This window comes from Pseudoliparis swirei, chromosome 15 (assembly GCF_029220125.1).
Source record: "Pseudoliparis swirei isolate HS2019 ecotype Mariana Trench chromosome 15, NWPU_hadal_v1, whole genome shotgun sequence".
Lineage (NCBI taxonomy): Eukaryota > Metazoa > Chordata > Actinopteri > Perciformes > Liparidae > Pseudoliparis > Pseudoliparis swirei.
Genome location: NC_079402.1, coordinates 16,078,301 through 16,099,857, shown reverse-complemented (window position 1 = coordinate 16,099,857; position 21,557 = coordinate 16,078,301). Strand labels below are relative to the sequence as shown.

Sequence of the window (21,557 nt, the reverse complement as noted above, 5' to 3'; positions counted from 1 at the left end):
GTCCAGAGTCTAGAGTCCAGAGTCTAGAGTCTCGAGACCAGAGACCAGAGTCCAGAGTCTAGAGTCCAGAGTCTAGAGACCAGAGTCTAGAGTCTAGAGTCCAGAGTCTAGAGACCAGAGTCTAGAGTCTAGAGACCAGAGACCAGATTCCAGAGTCTAGAGTCTTGATTCCAGAGTACAGTGTCCAGAGTCCAGAGTCTAGAGTCAAGAGTCTAGAGTCCAGAGACCAGAGACCAGAGTCCAGAGACCAGAGCCTAGAGTCCAGAGTCCAGAGTCCAGAGTCCAGAGTCCAGAGTACAGAATCCAGAGTCTAGAGTCCAGAGTCCAGAATCCAGAGTCTAGATTCCAGAGTCCGGAGTCCGGATGTCAGAAGGACCTCTTTGCTCATGTCTGGAGGTGCATACCACAGGCTGATGGGGGCCTGCAGACCAGTGAAGGCTCTCAACAGGAAGACGGCTCCGCCTGTCGTCGGCTCTTAATGAAGACGAGCGGTGACCCCCGCCACGGCCAGAGGGAGGAGCCTCCTTGACTCACCAGGAGGTGCTGAAGGAGGCTTCGCTCTGCAGCACTGTGATCGCCTAATGTCCACGAACGCCTCAAATCCATCCGCCCGGGAATGGAGAAACACATTCGACGTCGTTAATCGATTATTTGAGTCTGTTACACTGGTTGCTGAGCAACTGAGGCGTTCAGGGACCTGAATGCCGACAGTAAACGTCTGAAAGGTCTCCGGATCGAATAAAGGACCCAGGAAAGCAACACTTACATCGTAGACTATAACTTTACGAAGGAGCATACTTTAAACAACTACTAAAATAGAGATGAGAAATAAAATGACATTTTTAAAAACACAATAATTACGTGTTTTAGAATAGCATGGTCCTGAATGCATCATCAACCGCTGCCACATCTTCTCTTGACCAGACTCTACAACTTGAATGTCTTTAGTATCTGTTGGGCGGATATTAACGCAAATCAGATTCCGTGAGACGTAAGTGACACATAAAAAGTATTTTTTACGTCTAGGAGACCAAAGCAAAGCCTATGGTGGTGGACCCTTTCCTCAGAGATGGTTCCCTTTCCTCAGAGACGTTCCCTTTCCTCAGAGACGTTCCCTTTTCTCAGAGACGGTTCCCTTTCCTCAGAGATGTTCCCTTTCCTCACAGACGGTTCCCTTTCCTCACAGATGGTTCCCTTTCCTCAGAGACGGTTCCCTTTCCTCAGAGACGTTCCCTTTCCTCACAGACGGTTCCCTTTCCTCAAAGACGTTCCCTTTCCTCACAGACGGTTCCCTTTCCTCAGAGATGTTCCCTTTCCTCACAGATGGTTCCCTTTCCTCACAGACGGTTCCCTTTGGCACCTCTCCTTCAACCCCCCAGCATCCAGCAGCTCGTGATTCCCTTGGGAAATAAAACGATCGATCGGCGGCGGCTGCACGGAGAGAGCGCCATACAAGGCGTGGAAAGATCTCCGTTGTCCAATAATTAATGGGAAAAAGTTAGAGCTCACATGTCACACTGAACCCCGGTATTAAGGTCTGCCAGCGGTGGTGGAGGGGGGAGGGGGGAGGAGGCTGTGATAACCAGCCAGGTCTAAGTGCGCCTCCCTTTCCAGTCTCGTCTTCGTGGAGTCTCTCTCCTCCGTTCCCTTATATGGATGTGACCTTCGCATCGGCTGCTAGAGACACTTCCTGCTGAAACCTCGTGATATAAAACGCCTTAAAGGTGTCACTGTGCGTGGGAAAAGGTGCTCAAAGGTCTCTTAGTGTCTGAACCGGTAGATGAGGGATCGCTTTAAGACTTTACCGAAGGACAACGACACACAGACCCTGATCCATCGTTCAAATTGAGGTCCTTTGGGGGCGACGTTCATTGGATATCGTAACTATATGTCAAAATAACGATAACAACGTTGTAGCACCAAAGAGAAAGAAGGAAAAGGGGTGTTTGGGGTGTTGGGGTTTTGAGGTGAGACTGAAGAGCATCCAGTCGATGCTAACGGTGTCACGACCCCCCTTAGGAGTGTTGCTTTTGCTAATCCACACTGACACAAACTAATCCCCATGAAGATAGGACGCTTTTTGGAGGGGTGGGGCAATCGTCATGGCAATGCCACCTTAGCCACGCCTCCCCCCTCCCATCGCTGCTTCTCCATCACATTATCAAAACAATTCCACTTTCCCATTTTTCTCGTATAAAAATCAGTTGCATTCATTTTTTTACGCCCAGGTTTTTTTTCCGGATCCAGTGTTGGATCTAAAATGAGGGGTAGGGGGGCGGCTGGAAAGGGGGTTTGGGGGTTCTTCTGGGTCATCTGGAGGTGAGCCAGGTGGAGAGGCCAATTAGCGGCTTACGGGGAAAAAAGAGAGGAGGAACGGTGAAAGGATAGCGTAACGTATCTCGGTCAAGACAAACGAATAGATGTGTCGGAAACCCGTCCGAGAGACCGCCTTAAACACCACCAGCTCTCTTCCCCTCCGTCATACCGCCTTAAACACCACCAGCTCTCTTCCCCTCCGTCATACCGCCTTAAACACCACCGACTCTCTTCCCCTCCGTCGTTCCCGGGTCTTCACACACCTCCATTCATGGGTCTCCGTCACCGGCGGTCGACCTGACCCGACCACATCCTCTGGGTCTCGGTCCCACCATGTTAGGGTGAGATGTTTACCCACTTAGCCGGGGCAGATCCCTTGAGAGGCCGACACCTCTGGACCCCCCCCCCCCTCCCCCCATCTGACCACAGCCCCTCACATCCAAGAGGCTACACAGAAAACTGTTCATACGACGCAGCCTTGTGTACATTTGCTCTCTGCCAGCCAAAGAAGAAGAAGAAGAAGAAGAAGAAGAAGAAGAAGAAGAAGAAGAAGAAGAAGAAGAAGAAGAAGAAGAAGAAGAAGGAAGAAGAAGGAAGAAGAAGAAGAAGAAGAAGGAGAAGAAGGACGGAGAAGGAAGAAGGAAGAATGAGTAAGAAGAAGAAGAAGAAGAAGAAGAAGTAGCACGTCGTGCCTCTCACGTTATCCATACATCAACTCCAGGAACACAAGTGCCTGCAATACTGCACTCGGCCACTAGGCCTCATGTGTTCACCAGTAGATCTACAACACGCAAGACTAGTTAAAGCTTTACCTGATGAACCTGGTTGACTCAAATATAGACAAATGCATTCATGAAACTACGAGTAGTTTATGAGTGAGTAATTTAAAACTAGCCAAGTGGGCGTGGCTCACTCTGCTATCACAGAACGGTTCTGTGAACTCCGTCCGCTCCCGACCTCACTTTCTTTTCCTTTTTACTTCCACCTTTCTCTTCTTCTCTGTAGCAGCAGCCCGAGAGCCGGATTCATGACCCGGCTCTCGGCCCGGTGCCAACGCTGAGGCGGATCCCATTCACCCTCACCTATCCATCTACCCTCCAGTTACACACACACACACACACACACACTCTGCAGACGGCACCAGTTCATTTGACAGGAGGAGGGGTGCCGGACTAGACTTTTTCATGGGAGTTGGGGGGAGATTAACATTCTCCCCCCCCCCCCCTTCCTGAAGTGAGGCCTGACTCTCCAGGCGCATGCTTGACCTGGCGCTGAGGACACGGTGTAATTAGCAGCCGTAAAGAGGAACCGGCCTCTCCCGGAAGAACAGGAACGAGAGACTTCCCCCTCCCAGAGCGCATCAGGACAAAAGAGAATTAAAAAAGTTATTTTCTCGCCCGACTCTGTTGTAAAAACTGAAGCCGGCTGTTTTCTGAGCCGGAGCCTCGCTGAGAATGCAGCCGGTGGCAATTAAGCCCCTCCCCCCCTCCCCCCGACTGACTAATTGCTAATTGCTTAAAGCAACACGCTGTCACCAAAGGAAGTGAGACATTCATCTTTTCGCAAATTAAACGGTGGAATTCAAATTAATAATAATAAAAATGGCTCCGGCTCAATTTAACTCAATCAAGGGTACTTGTAGGAGCAGCTTTGTTTGGTGTTGCGTAACCATGGAGACTAAAGTGTGCCTCTGACCCCCCCCCCCAACGGGTTCATGGGCATCCTCATGAAAGTCAAAAATACCGAATGCATCTAGACACCGGGTCCAAAGAGGTGTGATCACTAACAGAAGAGGCTCAAGGTCGACCTCAAGGTCGTGGCTTCTGAGGGCGTCACGTGACCAGACCTGGGAATCACACTGCCGGTGCATTGTGCTCGCTAGGATGAACGCATTATAGACACCGCATGGGCATCCGGGGAGCGCACACACACACACACACACACAACTCTCATGTCGACATGATGAGGAAACCCAGGGGGGGGGGGGTCCAGTCACCACGCGCGTGCAGAAAAAGTTGAGAAATACTTATAATAAGAATAACTACGTTCTTCCTCCTTTAAAAATGAAAATTACATTTCTACTTCTCCCAAACTCTGTGGCGTAGAGCTACGTCATTTCATCAGGAAACTTTAATTCCTTTTTTTTCAGGTCGCTGAAAGTTATTTTAGTTTTAATTCCGATTTTAAATGTTTGTTTCTGGTTAATTATGTTTTGCAACGTGTGTTTGTGTCTGTTGTGAACTGGAGAATAAAAGATTCATTTAAATCTAATTTAGAGTAAAATACTACGGAAAAAGTGTAGAAGGAGGAGGAGGAGGAAGAGGAGGAGAAGGAGGAGGAAGAGGAGAAGGAGGATGAGAACGAGGAGAAGGAGGAGCAGAAGGAGCAGAAGGAAAAGAAGAATGAGAAGGAGGATGAGGAAGAGGAGGAGAAGGAGGAGGAAGAAGAGAAGGAGGAAGAGGAGGAGGAGAAGTAGGATGAGAAGGAGGAGGAGAAGGAGGAGGAAGGAAGTAGGAGGAGGAGGAGAGCTTTTTAGTTCACGTCTTACTCTCCTGAGGTCAGAGGTTAAACCCACCGACAGATTACATGAAGCAGATCAAGAGAGTGAGAAAACACAAAGAAATGACAAGTCCACACACACACACACACTCACTCACACACACACACACTCACACGAACACACTCACACACACACACACACTTACTCACACACTCACTCACACACTCACACACAGAGAGTGAGTCCTCTCCTCTTCAGCCAGACTCCACCAGGCTCCAGATGGTTTTACCTTCTCCGAGCCGGAGGATAAACCACCGCCTGACATTCCACTGTCTGATGTTCCACCGCCTGACGTTCCACCGCCTGACGTTCCACCGCCTGACGTTCCACCGCCTGACGTTCCACCGCCTGACGTTCCACCGCCTGACGTTCCGCCGCCTGACGTTCCACCGCCTGACGTTCTACCGCCTGATGTTCTACCGCCTGACGTTCCACTGCAGACCGAGACGGAAACAGAAAGTAGCCGAGGTCCCGAAGAAACGCTTTATTTAAAAGAAATTAATTGATTTTCATTCTAATTTCACGGTTGTGATGGATTACTGCGAATAAAATGTTTAATAAAATACGTCCGGCCGCCTCAGAGACGACTGCTCTCCCCACAGCCAGACACACACACCCAAACAACGAGATGATTACAATAAATTAATTAATATAATATTAAAATATTCTGAGGAACAATGGCAATCGATCCAACTCCCACATCTCCAGCTTCATTAGGGACATGTTATCTTAACATGATCAATAAATGGACAACATACAGCGATGACGAGTATCCATGACAACACAACGAACCACAAGGACGTCTCTTTAAAACTTGGGGGGTATCAATCCCTTGATAATAATAAGTGATTATGATAATAATGATAATAGAGTGTGTCTGCAGCCTGGGGTAAGTTAACCCATCTCTTCTTTTTTTATATATATCAATAAAGTATATATATATATACAGTATATATATATACACTATTGATAAAGCACAATATGGTAAACAGTGATCAATAACTATTTGTATTTTTAATTTTGTGTGTGTGCACGTTTCAATCAGATTACAATTGTAAAAAAGGAAAAGAGGAAAAATAAATAACTAAAAATAACAACGGCAAAACAAAATAACAAATTATAATAATAAGGCACCCATGGCCTTTATATTCGTTCACAGTTTGCGTAGTACAATATTGTAAAACTAAAGTTAAGTATGTAGGTTTAGTTACATTGAGTCAGATAAGGACAGAGGGTCAGATACACACATACACATTAAAATATGTGTCTCACTCAGTCGGCAACACGGGCAGATAAAAAAGATATGAGATGAACGGTTTCCATTTCTTGGTAAAGTTGTCATTACAGCCTCTAAGTGCAGATTTCAATTATTCAAGACTCAAGAAAAACATGAATCCATCTCTGACTGACTCTTTACGTGAGGTACAGGTTCGTACGTCATATTTGGGTTTCGACTTTATCCTCACATACGTTCTGTCTGAATATACCTGTATTTGTCTTGTTTTTTTAGTGCCTGTCTCTTTAAGAGAAGTCCACTCTGCTTTTAATGGGTCACCGTTTCCTGTCTTCCACACCCGAGCCGTCGCGGTCTTCTCCCGGCGACCCGACTGTGGTGACATCACAACCTCATGTGAGTCCCGAGAGCTCCTCTCTGACACAGGTGTCAAACACGAGGCCCGCGGGCCGAATCCGGCCCGCCACGTCATTTTATGTGGCCCCTGACGGCATGAAAGACACATGATCACCTGTTCTTAGAATACAATTTCTGGAAAAATATCCTATCCTATATTTGAAGGTTTCAAATGAATTGGATTAATGTGATACTATTAGAGATATGTTCTTATGTACAATATTTCTACACTCAAATAAACAATAATCACATGCAAAAAGAGTTATTTCACAACATGTTCGGGAGTAGTTTATACAAAGTTTCAGGTGCAACCGGCCCTTTAAGAGGGCGGCCATGATGCTGATGTAGCCCACGGTGAAAATTAGTTTGACACGCCTGCTTTATGATCAAAGACGTGGAAATATGACTTTCTACGACACGCGACCTTTTCGTCGTCAGTTACTGACGCGTTCAGCCGTGTGTGTGTTTCTTCCTCAAAGTTGATACACGATGAAAACAATGCAGCATCACATGTATGACCAAACCAATTCACTGTTGCACTTCATGTGTCATTTATAGGCAACAATGTTGCATTTTATCTGACACGTTTTTATCTTCAGCTACAAAACCAACCAGTTACGAAAGTATTGCTGAATAAACAGAAACTCCCGGGGTCTCGACTTAATGTCGATTTAATGGCTCGATGTTTATTTCATCACCGGGAACAAGTGAAAACAGAAAACATCTGAGGAGCGGTAAAGTTTTCTGTGGTGACCAGAACCCCTTTGTAGAGAAAGAAATGCTTACGCTCCATCTTCCCACCGGCCCAGTCTGTGGCTGGGGAAGGGGGGGGGGGGGGTTGGAAAGGATGAGTCATACATTGCTTTCCATGCTCAATGATTATAATACCCCATTACAGAGAAAAGCACTGTTCCCAGCTGGAGGGACCACTCTCCCATGCGCCGCACGCTGCAGCGAAGCATACCGCCGAGAAAAAACAGGGAAAAAAATCAAATGCAAAGAGTTTGCATCCCGCCGTCGCACATCCAACTTTTATTTTGCACCGATGTGTTCCTGTGTTGACTTTTCGACTCCATTTTGTTCCCCCCTTCTTCTTTTTTTCTCCTGTCAAGGGAAGAAACGATCCATCTCTGCCTGGTTTTCTAGCTCTGGGCGAGCAACACCTAAAGAGAAAACCATCTGTATCTGGCTCCTGAGCACAGAGGCCCAGTGAGCAGCTCAAATCTATGATTTAACCCTTAATTAGTCTGGAAGGTAATAGATGATATACTGTGCAGGATATGGCAAATAATGCACAAAGGACAGGGTCAAAAAACTGCCCCCTTGGATACTTTGTTTTATCTCCCGTGTTGTTATCCGGCTTCACAGAGTCCCCACAAAGCCTGCATTGACAGGCTGAAGTGGCACATGCCAGTTGCAGGGTCACTGCTTCCCTCCACAGTCCAGCTCACTCGGATTCCTTCCTCGGCGCCACGGCAATCGGCACACACAAGAAGACGCTTTTCTTTTCTTTTCTTTCTTCTTACCGCCACCCATCTGATTGAGTGGGACGTGACCTCGGGATCGCCCCACTTGGAAGGTGAGCAATCAACGGCGTACTGAGAGCCCGCGGGAGAAAAAGTACAGTCACGTGATGACAGACGTCGGCGGAGGGCTCAGAGGAACATCTGTATCCGCATCCCGTCTTCGGATATGATTTCGACCACGAAAGCAGCGAGAAATAAGAAAAAATAAGCGTGCAACTGCTTTGATTCAATCTATAAAGACCTATAAAAGGTCTCATGAATAACATACACACAGTGACCAAAAATACGTAATTTACGCATCTATGAAATATTAGACTAATTGAAATGAAGACGAATGACAAACAGCTGCAGGCCAGTCGTATATTCAACCTTTTACTCGTAAAGTTGGCTTGCTTAAACAAAAAATAACCTTGAAATGACCTTGGATGTGCAAACCCAAGCTCCAAGGGTGCAGACGTGAGGCCCTATTCGATTAGGAAATGTCTCCAGCACAGAATGGTGTATTGTCTTTTTTTTGGAAAATGCAAGAGTTTAATTTCTTCACGTTCCCCCCGTTACACCGAGAACGGAAAGAAAACATCTGGAAGGCATTTCTTCTGGGTTTTTGGAGGGCTTAGCAGACAGCACAATGGAACTTATCGAATCCAGATGTGAAGGCGCTCGGTAGAAAGCAAGGCCTTCGTCTGCGTATTACTTTTAAATGTACAGCTCCTACTATATATATATATATATATATATATATATATATATGTATGTATAGGATAATTCTTTAATCGTGACTTTATTTCCTTATTCCTTAGCACATCCACTGGTCCTTTCAATACGGATCTCTATTAGCATAAGTAGCTTTGGCCAAATCCATCCTTGTTTTCCTTCTCACGAGGTATTCAAAGAATGTTATTTCAGTATTTTCTGATGACCAGAGCGCTCTCGACTGGCAGGTTCTGGTCCTGAGTGGATTGTTCGTCACAGATATAAAACGTTTGGTTAATTAATGATAATAAATCACCAGCGCAAAAGAGTCAAAACAGACGTTTGTACAACTTGTGAATAGAGTTCATTGATTGAGGAAAACAAAGAAGCAACTCAAGGAAACCATTTGGAGAAGGTAGGTTTGGTTATTAAACTACAGAAGAATTGGACATCTGAAAGCTTTAACTGGCTAAAAACAAAGAAGACAAAGCACCTAAATCAGTTTAAATTCTGCCTCTCGGGCCACAGATGCCAACGGGACTGTTTAGTCCAACAAGCTGAACGTTGTTGCAGAGATTCGATTCTTAAACTGGAAAATTCTTCAGATTTTCTTCCATAATTTTTGTGATAATGTACACGTATGAATTTGTAAGTCTCAGACACACCCTGACCTCTGACGCCAGTGCATCCTAGAGGCCAAATGTGGAGGTGAAATCCCCTCCGGGAGTTCCTGCGTTGGAGTGAACGTGACGGACGGACGACCCCGAAAAACACAACGCAGAGGAGGATTTACTGAAACGAGGGGCAGCAAAGCTTCAACCGCAAGAATTCCTTTCTCCGGGGCAGTGAAACTGTAAACCCCGACAGCGGAGGCAGTTCTAAAGTCCCGACCTTCACCTTCGACCTCTGACCCCTCTTCTCATTCTTGACCTCAGTGATCTTACGGGGCCTTCTGTGAACACCACTTGTCGTGGAGGTTTCCTAATTTCCAAGGAAAAGATCAACTCTGAAGAACCGGGGACAAGTGTGTTACAGTTTGTCCGTCAGTAGACCGAGGCAGGCTAACCATTCACCGGGCTAACGAGCTAAGCTACATAAGGGTTTAGTTGCACCGGAACAACCTTGAAGCTAAAGTTTTCCAACAGTATTTTTTCATAACATCAGCAAGCAGCTGTTTTCCGTGAAGAAGCGTCAGGTAACCCAACTGTGGCCTGAACCCTGCATGGCCACCCCAACACCTGCCAGCACACACAGGTTAAGTTAGCAACTCGTTAGCGAGTTAGCACAGTGGGACCTATAAGCTAAAGAGTTGGAGTGTAGCTAGTTAGCACAGTGGGACCTTTTAAGCTCAAGACTTGGAGGGTAGCTAGTTAGCACGGTGGGACCTTTTTTAGATAAAGAGTTGGAGGGGGTGGAGATCAAAACGGAGCTAAAAAGGTGAAACGGCCATTAAAGTCAGATTCACCAGGTGGATGGACACACACTTTGTGTCTGCTCGCTCACACCTTGAACCTCACAATATGATCGCTGGTGTTGTGTTTTCTGCTCGATCTGCTGCCTCCAGGTGGTGAAAAAACATCCTACATTTCTTTTTGGTTTTCCCCACATGAACGATTCCATTATATACCTGCATTTGAATGCAAGTGCAGGTATATAGTGCTGACAGGTCCCAGGTAGCCAGTGCTGCTTGGCTGGCCTCTACAGGTTTTCAGACCTCCCCGAGGCTAAGAGGTCTGTGGTTTTGGGTCCAAAATTCATCTTTTACTCTTGAAAAAACTCGGCAATTGTTTGCACATGCGAAGATGTATTATAACATCATAAATCCACATTAGTGTGAATATTAAAAGCAAACACAGAGTTGAATCCAACGCTTAAACTGAACTTAAATAAGCAAAAAAAGGAATGAAAGGGAACATATTAAACTCGAAGAAGATATTTAATAGGTGCCACACAACTTAAAGTGGCGAGTTATGAAGTATTTACACCAATACACCAAACAGGATCACCAAGAAAGACTTTGGTGGAGTTATGACTCGATTGAATCCAGTTTGCAGCGTCGAAATAGATCCAGCCCCAAATTCAGCCGTTATACAGTCAACAATCATTGTTTATAGGCAAAATGAAAATAAACAGGCTGTAGTAAATCCTTTATATGTTTAACAGGGGAGCCCCATATATGAGCTTGTAAAGCCGCTCCGTCTGCATCTGCTTTTTATTAGAATAACGTTCAACAACTAACCAACCGAGCATCAGAAAAATGTGAGTCACTGACTCGTTTTTTTGGGAACGACAACGTCACACATCGGCTCAATCTACAGGGACACTTTCTAACCACCTGTTCACCTCGAAGCCCTGTGTCGGAGCCCCCCCCGCGGCAGACAGGGGACCGCCAACCAAGCCGAGGCAGGGTCTTACGGTGCTAATAATACATGTAGGCCAGACCACAGCCCCCCCCCCCCCCCCCCCACACACACACACACACACCCATGCCACAGTGCTGCGTGACCTCTGAGCACCCATGGGACTCCACGGCAGCACAGAGAAGGGTCAAATGATAGAAAGAAGGAAGATAAATCGTCTTCTTCCTCGAAGCCTCCATCCCACAGACTGGGTTTGACTGGTATTCATTAAGCGGCACACTAAACCGTTACACGGTCACACTCTTAGTTTTAGTTGCATAACTGTCACTAAGAGGCATGAGGAGAATTTGTAGAATGCAATTTCTGAAATATATAAATGTATATGTGTGTGTGTGGGGGGGGGGGGGGGTTGAGCCTTATTAAAGGGCCTTGTGCTTTATAAACTGTGGTTCTGATGTCAGCCTTTGAGGCGGCTCCACCCTGTCACTTCAGATGAGCTGCAGCCCCTCCTTGTGAAAATTATGCTCACCATCAAGTTGAGAAAAAAACTACCGATAAAGCTCTTTCAAAGTCCTACATTAAAGTTATGATTAATAATACGCCTTCAAAGAGCAACATAGAATTGGATTAACTTCTTCAAGTGACATGTGAAAAAAATGCATTTGTTAAAAAAAAAAAAGGCGAACCATTTCACTATCTAATGCACATTAATCTATATATGTATCATCTACTGGATGTTCTTTTGTACATCTTTCCTGCAGCAGTAAGAGGCCACTTCAATACGAGCCTCTCTCTTAAGACAACTTTATTCTTTTTTAAACACCTTGTTTCCAAACAGACCAAATTGAATACTTTTCTTTTCTTTTAAAAAGGCACAAAGATGAGTTTCACAGTGGTCCACTCAAGAGGAAATAACTAAATTAAACTTGGAAGTTTTTCTCTCCAGCAGCAGCAGCAGCTCCTCCACACTGCGCACGCGCAGCTCCGCATCTTACCTGAACTGGCTTGCGATGTGACAAAAAGCAGGATGACCGCTGCCGTGATCTGGGCGTCCCGTATCCTCCGTTTAACTTTCCATCTTATATGGGTCTCCATGACCGCTGGAGACACGCGTCCACGGCCGGTGGATTCACCTCTTTTATTTTCTTACGTTTTCTTTTTGTTTCTCAACTCGGAGCAAACTAATTTAGGACTCGCGAAAAAAAACAGAAAGTCCCAAAAAGAGGACAAAAAGGGGGGAAGGGGGGGTGTATCGTTATTTCTCAAGCAGCCATAAGGGTGTTTTGGGGGGGGTTGGTGCGCGTTCCTCCAGCGACGGGCTCTCTCCTCGCTGCGTCTGTGGACTGTCCTGCACACACCGCCGCGCCTCCGTTCACGAGTGTTGCCTTCAAGTCCAACGGGGCAGCGACACAGGGAGAGAGGGAGAGAGAGAGAGAGAAAAGAAAAGAAAAGAAAAGTCCCCCCATAGCCCCCCTCCACCCACCCTGAGGCTGTCACTTACTCCGCAGCCAGGAACCGGGGGCAAATCAGAGGAGCCCGTGCGCTCCAGCGCGCGCTGTTATTGGCCGTGGGGGTGGGAGGGAGAGTTTGGAGGGGGAAAGTTTTTCACGCCTACAATTCTTGCGCTCTGGGCACTTTTTGTACATGGAGAACTCTATTTTCCAGAGGAAGAGAGGGAACACAAAAAGAGACACTTTGTTTCGTGTAGTTTTTGAGGGGTCTGGATGGGGGACATGTTGTTTGAGTATACAGATGGGAACCACCTGCACCAGCCTGCACCGACACATAGTATGGGTTATTGGGATGATCTATTACTATAAAGTTATTATAATTAAATTCATGCCACTTTTTTTATTTTTTATAATGTTGAATAGTATTCTTCCATATTACACTTTTTCTGTCTGCTTTCTAACTTTATCTTTATTAATTAAGTTGGTTTTTTTTAGAAAAAAAGAAAGAAAAAAAAAAGTATATAAATAATAACATATATATATATATATTTATTTAAATAAATAATATATATATATACTTTTTGTAATGTAATATATTTTTTATAAATAACTTAAGTAAAGATTATATATATATAAATATATGTATATATATATATATATGTATATATATATATATATATATACATATATATATGCAATTAAGTCAGCAAGATGGCGTTTCACTTGTTAGCAACCCCCTTTTTTTTAAGAAACCCTTTGACTCTGAGAGGAGGGACCCGGTGGCTGGAGGATGAAGTCGAGCTCACCGGCAACACGAGTGTAATGCTCTGGCAAGAACGTCCACAAAGTGTAAGGAAGGAGGTATCTATCTTTGTGTGTGAGGTATTTGAATAGTAATTATTATTAATTTTTTTCTTTTTTTCTTTCCTTCTTCTTCTTCCTCATCTTCTTCTTCTTCTTTTCCTTCTTCTACTTCTTCTTCTTCTTTGCCTTGCAGGGAAATAAGACACTCCCTAAAAAACACACCTGAAACGCATCACACAACCATCGAACCAGCTCAATACGTGCACTGATGGGGAGAAGAGGAGGAGGAGGAGGAGGAGGAGGAGGAGGAGGAGGAGACAAACCACGGGGCTGACGTGGACGACGGAGCTCAGAGCAGAAACGTCAAACTAACGGGTGGTGCTTGCAACTATTTTGCCTCTAGGTTTCAAAAGTGCGTGTGAGCGTGTGTGTGTGTCTGTGTGTGTCTTTGTGTGTGTCTGCTTCTTTGACACATGCTCTTTTTTAAAGAAAAAGAGTGACAAAGCTAAACTCCAAATACAAACAGCAGTTATTATTTATTAATCGGGTGTCACAGAATAAACACGTTGGTTCTATCAGAGCCCAGAACGTACAATTTAAAAAAATATCCGAGATCCAATACTTAAAACCAGTTTTAGACTGCACTAAACCAGTAATAAACTGTCCTCAACCAGTCATAACATGTCTTAAACCAGTAATAACATGTCTTAAACCAGTAATAACATGTCTTAAACCATTAATAACATGTCCTAAATCAGTAATAACATGTCTTAAAGCAGTAACATGTCTTAATCCAGTAATAACATGTCTTAAACCAGTAATAACATGTCCTAAATCAGTAATAACATGTCTTAAACCAGTAATAACATGTCTTAAACCATTAATAGCATGTCCTAAATCAGTAATAACATGTCTTAAACCAGTAATAACATGTCTTAAACCAGTAATAACATGTCTTAAACCAGTAGCAACATGTGTTAATCCAGTAATAACATGTGTTCATAAGAGAATAAACAGCTTAAAGTGATAACTGCAATAATATTCAATGCACACTTTTAGTGCAGTCAGAGTGGGTGGCGGAGCTTAAGGTGGGTCCCGGTTAGATTAGAGCAATAACTAAACAGATGATGCTAAAAAAGGACACTGACAGCGGTCGCCTGGGTGAAAGTCGTGCGTCGTCGGCCATGTTTTCTTCTGGGTTCATGTTTATTATTTCCCAGCTGCACACAGCAGCTCCAGTACGTTAGCTCCTCCTCTCCTCCTCACACATGGCAGTGATTGCGTGTCGCAGTGTGTTTCAGTGTCAAACGGGTCCGACGCGCTATAATTAACACACATAAAGTCCAACGCACTCAGTGTGTAACGCCTCCAGGAAACGCACCCATCACTTTAACGCGTGTGTGCCGTGAGCGCGGAGGTTTCCATGTCGAGGTGAGATATGGAGGAGAGTCCCATATGTGTGTCACCGCCACCCGAGACATATTAAGGAGAATATTATTATTATGAATGTGTTATAAAGCATAGAGGTACTGTTTACTCTATGCAAATGATGAATGTAAATGGTAAGAATTAATGTATGTTGCATAAGAGTGAATGTTAGTTAGTATTTCAGAATTGTCGGAGCTGGTTGAAGCCCGTGAAGTGACTTTAATGCGGACAATAACAGACAGGACTTTTATTGTGAAAATACTTGTTTAGTGACTTGACCGGAAGTGATGTTTTGACCCAGGGTTCGTGACGTTTGACCCCTCCATTTTGATAGCGGACTTTCATCCAACGGGAAGGTGTTAAAGGCTGAACTAACCTTTGAGAGTAGGTGATTGGCTGATTTCTGTAATGGGGAAAGATCGTTCTCTTTCGTCTTGACCCAGGTCCTTCGAGCTTGTTCCCGTTGAGCCCGGATCACCACGAAAACCCACGATCGTGAGCCTGGATTGTTTGTTTACACTTCCTTCCATTAAATATTGTTAAACTTAATTCACGTGCATCCGGAGCCTGATTTCCATGATCTGCCAAGTGCCCAGTTTCTGAACTCTTATAGAGAAGAAGCCGCTCCAGAAGTCTGAGAGTTAGTTTCCAACGTGACAGTCGAGAGGCTATGAAATTGTTTTTTATGTAATAGGTTTTAATTGCAAATAAAGTGCATCCAAATCCATCATAGAGGAGGCTTCTTGGCACATCTGATCCCAGACCGGAGGGCCTCATGGGGTCTGATCTGGATTCTCCTCTGGTCTCCATCTCTGTGTGAGACCAGGAGAACGTAGAACCACTCGAGCCAGAGCCGGCACGGCGCTCACAGGGTCATGAGGAACTGCGACGTACTTGATTTTCTTTATTCTCCCTTCGAACTTTCGATTTTTCTTACATTTGAGAAACTACAATTTCCTAATCAGCTCATTTGTACCTTTTCCTTTTTTTTAGGAAGATCCCAATTTTAGCGTGAAATATTCTACTTCCTCTATTTATTTAATTGAAACAAAAACAATTTTAAAAGGGGACTTTTAATAAGTTCATCAACCAGCTTCTCGTGATCAAGTACCGCGGAGACCTCGTGTTTTATATCGTATCATAATAATTCACAAGTGTGGAAAAGCAGCTCACATGTGACCTGATTACTGCGAAGAACAGCACTTAAAAAATAAATCAAAAGTCTTATAGAGCCACGGTGAACGGCCAAGAACGCCAGCTGTGCTTTTTTGTTTTGTTTAGACAGTCTAAAGATGGTGGACTTGGACTAGAACTGTCAAGAGGATCAGAACTTCACATCACGTCTGCTCTGTAGATATGGAAATCTGTAAAAAAAGAAGCATTGTAGGATACATTTAAAGAAAAAACCAACGTATCTGCATTCGAAGAACGAGACACTTAGCTATAAGAGAAGTGACCCTCCCCCCTCCCCTCCTGTAAGATACCTTCAGGGACTATCTGTACTGCACGATCACGTTGAAGCGCATCGACCTCTTCGCCCTCCGGTCTTCAGCTCGGTTCACCACGTGTTCACGGCGGTCGCTCGACGTTTCATTAAAGCGGAGAGCTTTATTCTTTCAGGATATTTACGCTGCGAGCGTACAGGTTCTTTTCTGAACTGACCGCTCGGCCACGTAATGGTTACTTGGTCAGACGCCGGGTCGGTGCTCTGTATTTAGGGCGACTTGGTACCTCCACCACACCAACGCTCTTAAAACGGCCTTCTGACCAGAAACATGGTGTTTCATGTGAGGCGGGACCGCCGGTGGTTACGGCTCATTCCAGAACCTTCAGACACACCAAGAAGCACCCGAGAGACGGAACTACACACACAGAGAAGGTTCTTTAAAGAACCCTGGTTTGAAGGGTTCTTTGAGGAACCAGAAATGGTGCATCAAAGAACCATGTTTTAAAGGTTCTATGAGGCACCTTTAGAGGTCATTTACAAACAATGGTTCTTTAAAGAACCCTGGTTTGAAAGGGTCTTTACGGAACCAGAAATGGTTCCTTCAAGAACCATGTTATTGAAGGTTCTTTGAGACACCTTTAGAGGTTATTTGAAGAACTATGGTTCCTTAAAAAAACATGGTTTGAAAGGCTATGTGTGGAACCAAAAATTATGCCTTGAAGAACCTTTTTTTTAAGGTTCCTTGAGACACCTTTATAGTTTATTCGAAGAACTATTTAAGGAAATGGTTCTTTAAAGAACCCTGGTTTGAAAGGTTCATTGTGGACCCAGAAATGGTTCTTCTATGGCATCACTCTGAAGAACCATTTGGGCTGGCTCTAAATGGTTCATTCATCGGGCCCGCCCCCAATCAGCTAATGGAGTAATCGCTGCAAGACTTGTGAATGAACCAGCTGTACCCACTGTCTTCCTGTCTGAATTTTCGCTAAGCTACATTTCAATCAGGAGAGACGGGTATTTAGAGTTGAACAATCATTTATTACAATAGAATATTGCAATAGTGCAAAGTCTTTTTTGGCGATTGGACTCCATCCTGAAGTAGGATAAACCAGGGGTAGAGCTGCTGATATCTGCGCAGGCAGAATCCCCCCAAAGAGAATTATTTTATATGTATAAAATAAATTAAACCTTACCTACAGCCGCAGAAGTTTCCTAGGCACCCCTAGAACCATTTCATGAAACCACTAGTTATGGTTCGAAGGGGTTAAGGCTAGCCGTAATAATAAACATCACAGAGTTAAGAAGGTCTAGCTAAAAAGCAAGAGTGGAAGGCCCCGAAGGACTGCAGACAAGGATACGGAGGTCTATCGACCGCAGAAGCTAATAGTGCCGATCTAGATATACAGCACTAAGACAGCAGGATCCGACCGGATCCCGAAAATGATAGTGGGGTCGGAAATGACGCAGAAAGGCAGATTAGGGGTGAAGACGCACCGCAGACAAGGACAGGAGGGGTCGAGAGTAGACCGCAGAACTGGACAGTGTGGATAGGAACTACCACTTCAAAGGAGAAGGGGATTTTAAGATCCCCGAATGGATAGCGGGGGGTCACGACGTGCTTGGTCGCTCCCAAGGACCGGATAGGTTGGGTCAAGTTAGACCGCAGACAAGAATAGATTGGGGTCATGGGTAGACCGCAGTCAAGGACAGGTTGGGGTCCTGTGTAGACCGCAGAACAGGATAGTAGGGGTCACGTTCAAGACCGCAGGACAGTTCGAGTCGGATTTGTATCGGTTGGTCGCTTCTCGTTAGACCCCTGTCGGACTCTGGCGTTCCCACGCATCCGGGGAAGTACGTCCGGGAAAAAGACTGTGTCCTCGTTGGACGGGTTCGTCGCAGACCCAGAAACAAGAAATACCCGGAAACAGGAATATTATGTCAGCTTTGTGACGGCCCTCCCTGGACCTGTAAACGAGAGCGGGTTTCCATACCATCTTTTGCCTGATTTTTTTGCTGGAAATTGGAAGATAATCCGCTTTGCCAGGTAACGGAGACCTAGGAAAATAAGAAGGATACCGTTACGCCAGATAGCGTTCACCTAGGAAATTAAGAAAAGATCACTTTAAGCCGGGCAACGTAAACCGCTAACTATTACGTTAAACTAGGCAACGTCAACCAGGGAAGTAGAAACTTCACGTTAGTTAAGGGCAACGTGAAACCAGAGAAAGCTAGAAGAACACGTTTAGGCGAGACAACGTAAAAGCAGGAAAATATTCTTCTTCTTCTTTTAGATTTAAGGCCAGCATAGCCGCGAAATGAACACCACCACCAGTTATATGTAAACCTTACCAATTTAAGGTTTCAGGGACCTTTGATTTGACCATATGGTGTCACGGTCCAGCCGGATGTCGGAGCCAACGGCAGAGGAGGACCACCTCCCCATTCTCTGGAGAGTTGAGGCGGAGATGCCTTGGCGGCCGCCGAAGTAGCAGCCCCTATCCGGAAAGAATGCCCCGAGTAGTTTGGCTAGGCTAAGTTGCTATTTGGGAGGATAACCTTCCAATGACCCCGGAACCAAGTCTGAGATATGGCCACCTTCCCCGGGGGAAGGAAGAGAGGAGCAGAGGAGCCAGTCTTAGGCCGAACCAAGAGGTACTCAAGCATGCTTCATGTTAGTTAAGGGCAACGTGAAACTAGAGAATGCTAGAAGCACCCGTTTAGATGAGGCAACGTAGAAGCAGGAAATTGAGGAAAACTCACAAGAAAACTGATCACCTCGCACCAGCATGGTTCCACAAGTCCGTGTTAGCGAGCGGATCTGGAACCTTAGCTCTGGTGAGATACGGCTGTACATAAGATGACTGACAAGTCACTGCCAACCAATACTTGAACCAGACACCACAAACAATTTATATGAATGACTTACCATATAGTGCCGGACTTCAATGATTTATGACTTGCCAGCATTAGGTTGAGGTCAGGGTAAAGGTCTACAGCTGTCCTATTCCCGGCATCAGTGCAACTGCGATGCCTAGGGGTTAGCCAAAGTAGCAGCCTCTGTGCTACCCCTTTGACCTACATAATGCTTCGTTGATCGAAGAAAGGAGGCCCTCCCGTACAAAGCTGCCTAGATACTTGGAGTATTGCCCGGGAAGACCATCCAGGATCCGAAAATGGCCTGAGGTGTTTAGGGAGCTGAGCGTCTCCTAAGCTAATGAAGTTGCTTAACGATCACCATTGACGGACTGCAACTGTGTCACAGAGGGAGGCCAGTAACCCCCCAAAACCACGGATGGCCTGCATCCGTGTAACCCTTGACTGCATCAGGGAAATGCACCATCAGCCTTTGCAGCAAACGCAACTCCATACAGAAATTGTCCAACAACCTGCCCCGCAGGTCATACCGGCCCGTCAAGATAGATAATATCGGGAAAATTTGAGATAGGCCGATGCCATATCCAGAGAGTAGGCCATAAACGCGCATTCGTCAGGTATGATACCTCTGACGAATGTACCAATGGCCAGGAGAGTGAGTGCGTAAACTCTTTTACTTGTTCTTGCGTCCTAGACCAAGCCTCCGCAGACGCCCACGACTATACTGCCGCGCTCACACCAAAGCGTTTATGCAGTCCTTTATGCAAGGGTCAAGACCCAGCCGATATCATCCTCACGCTGGACCTACCCCTGATAGATACTTACTCTCTATTCTACCTTCTTTCCTCTCTAGTCATTCCACATGCAACAGTACTAACCTGCCAATCAGATTGCCCGCTGAATTACTCCTCAGGTGTCCAGCACACCGCTAGAGGTGAATATGAATTGCCACACTGAAGTTGAAATAGATTGAGATCGTGATCACGATATCCTGATTAATGAGCATTAGTTCAACCACATTTCTCCTCGGATTTAACATTAGACAGGGAGCATGTACTGATGGAAAACTCTTCCTTTTGCCATCTGTCAGGTATCCTTACAACCAGCCAACGTTATCATCCTGTTTCTTCTGAAAACTTATTACCACATTTAAAGACGAGCTGTTGAATTAACGTTTAATGACTATTTAAAGAAAACACAAAAACCCACGCCTACTAAATATATGCTACCTCTATTATCAGGCATGAAAACGGGTCAGGGGTGAAAAAGGTGAGAAGGATAGGCGCGCGCGCAGGGGGTGTGCTGGTGACTTCCACGAACATCGATGTTGGACGTTGTATGATAATCTATAGTTCCTCCATTCTGACACCAAGTCAGTGGGCCCTATAATAATAGTAATATTGTATATAATATAGTCATTCATGAACCAACTTCCTTTTTTTTTTGGCGTGAACAAGTCTTCAAGTCTTGTGCTCTGCTGAGCCTCGAGTCTGTTCCTTGAGTCTGTTCTGCCGCTACCTGGTTGTCACGATCTTCTAATCCAGGGGTGTCAAACTCATTTTCACCGAGGGCCACATCCGCCTCATGGCTGCCCTCAAAGGGCCGGTTGTCACTAACACGGTATAATTCTAACTACTCCAGAACATATTGTTAAATAACTGTCTTTGCATTTGTTTGTTTATTTAGGTGTACTTATATAAATGTATAACTATATATGCAAATGTATTTAATATTATACAATACATCTATTTAATTTAATTATATTTATTTTAACCCACATTACTTTATCAAAGATCAAACAAACATTATTACATTAACTTTGTTAAAAGCTTTTTCACAGTTGAGACAGGTGGTTCTCCACTGGTCTGGGTAGTGGTTCTCTACTGGTCTGGGTAGTGGTTCTCCACTGGTCTGGGCAGTGGTTCTCCACTGGTCTGGGCAGTGGTTCTCCACTGGTCTGGGGCAGTAGTTCTCCACTGGTTTGGGCAGTGGTTCTCCACTGGTCTGGCTTTGGGACGCACTATCACCCCTGAATGACAAGCTGAGACCTAAATTGAGGGATATTTTTAACTTCTCAAATGTATTTAATGAAAAGATGTTGCAGTTTGAACCTGAGTGTTCAGAATATCACAGTATGCACAACACAACTATTTAGTAATATTCCCTTTTACAGTCAATTATGAAAGCCCCGGATGTTTTTTCATTAGCCCCAAATGTTTTCAACCAAAAAATAAAAAAGATTTGGTACACAAGTGGTTAACACCTCCAGGTCGCACGTGACGTCATTCACCCAAAACAGCGGAGTCAGACTGGCAGCAGGCGCACGTAACAGCAAGCTGCTGTCTGAGAGTGTTTCTATGTCTACAAATTTAGCTGCTTCACTCTACTGGGCTAAGCCCAGCGCCGCCGCTCCCATAACGCGCATCGCTCTGCCGTGATACGCGCCGACACATCCGCGCACACAGATG

General features: G+C 45.1%; 1 protein-coding gene and 1 long non-coding RNA gene across 3 annotated transcripts in view; both read right to left on the bottom strand.

Moving 5' to 3' along the window:
- Window positions 1-12,477, bottom strand: part of col5a1 (procollagen, type V, alpha 1) — a 66,340-nt gene extending 53,863 nt beyond the window's left edge. For both annotated transcript variants that reach the window (XM_056431886.1, XM_056431887.1), the window contains exon 1: window positions 12,081-12,477. In XM_056431886.1, coding sequence (XP_056287861.1) covers window positions 12,081-12,180 — 100 coding nt within the window. In that variant the 5' untranslated portion in view covers window positions 12,181-12,477. The remainder of the gene's footprint in view (window positions 1-12,080) is intronic.
- A 4,753-nt stretch (window positions 12,478-17,230) lies between these two features.
- LOC130205492 (uncharacterized) lies at window positions 17,231-19,467 on the bottom strand. Its single transcript, XR_008833928.1, has 2 exons — window positions 18,565-19,467; window positions 17,231-18,270 (listed from the first exon to the last, which is right to left on the bottom strand). It is a non-coding gene; the product is annotated as an uncharacterized LOC130205492 (long non-coding RNA).
- Window positions 19,468-21,557: the final 2,090 nt, after the last annotated feature.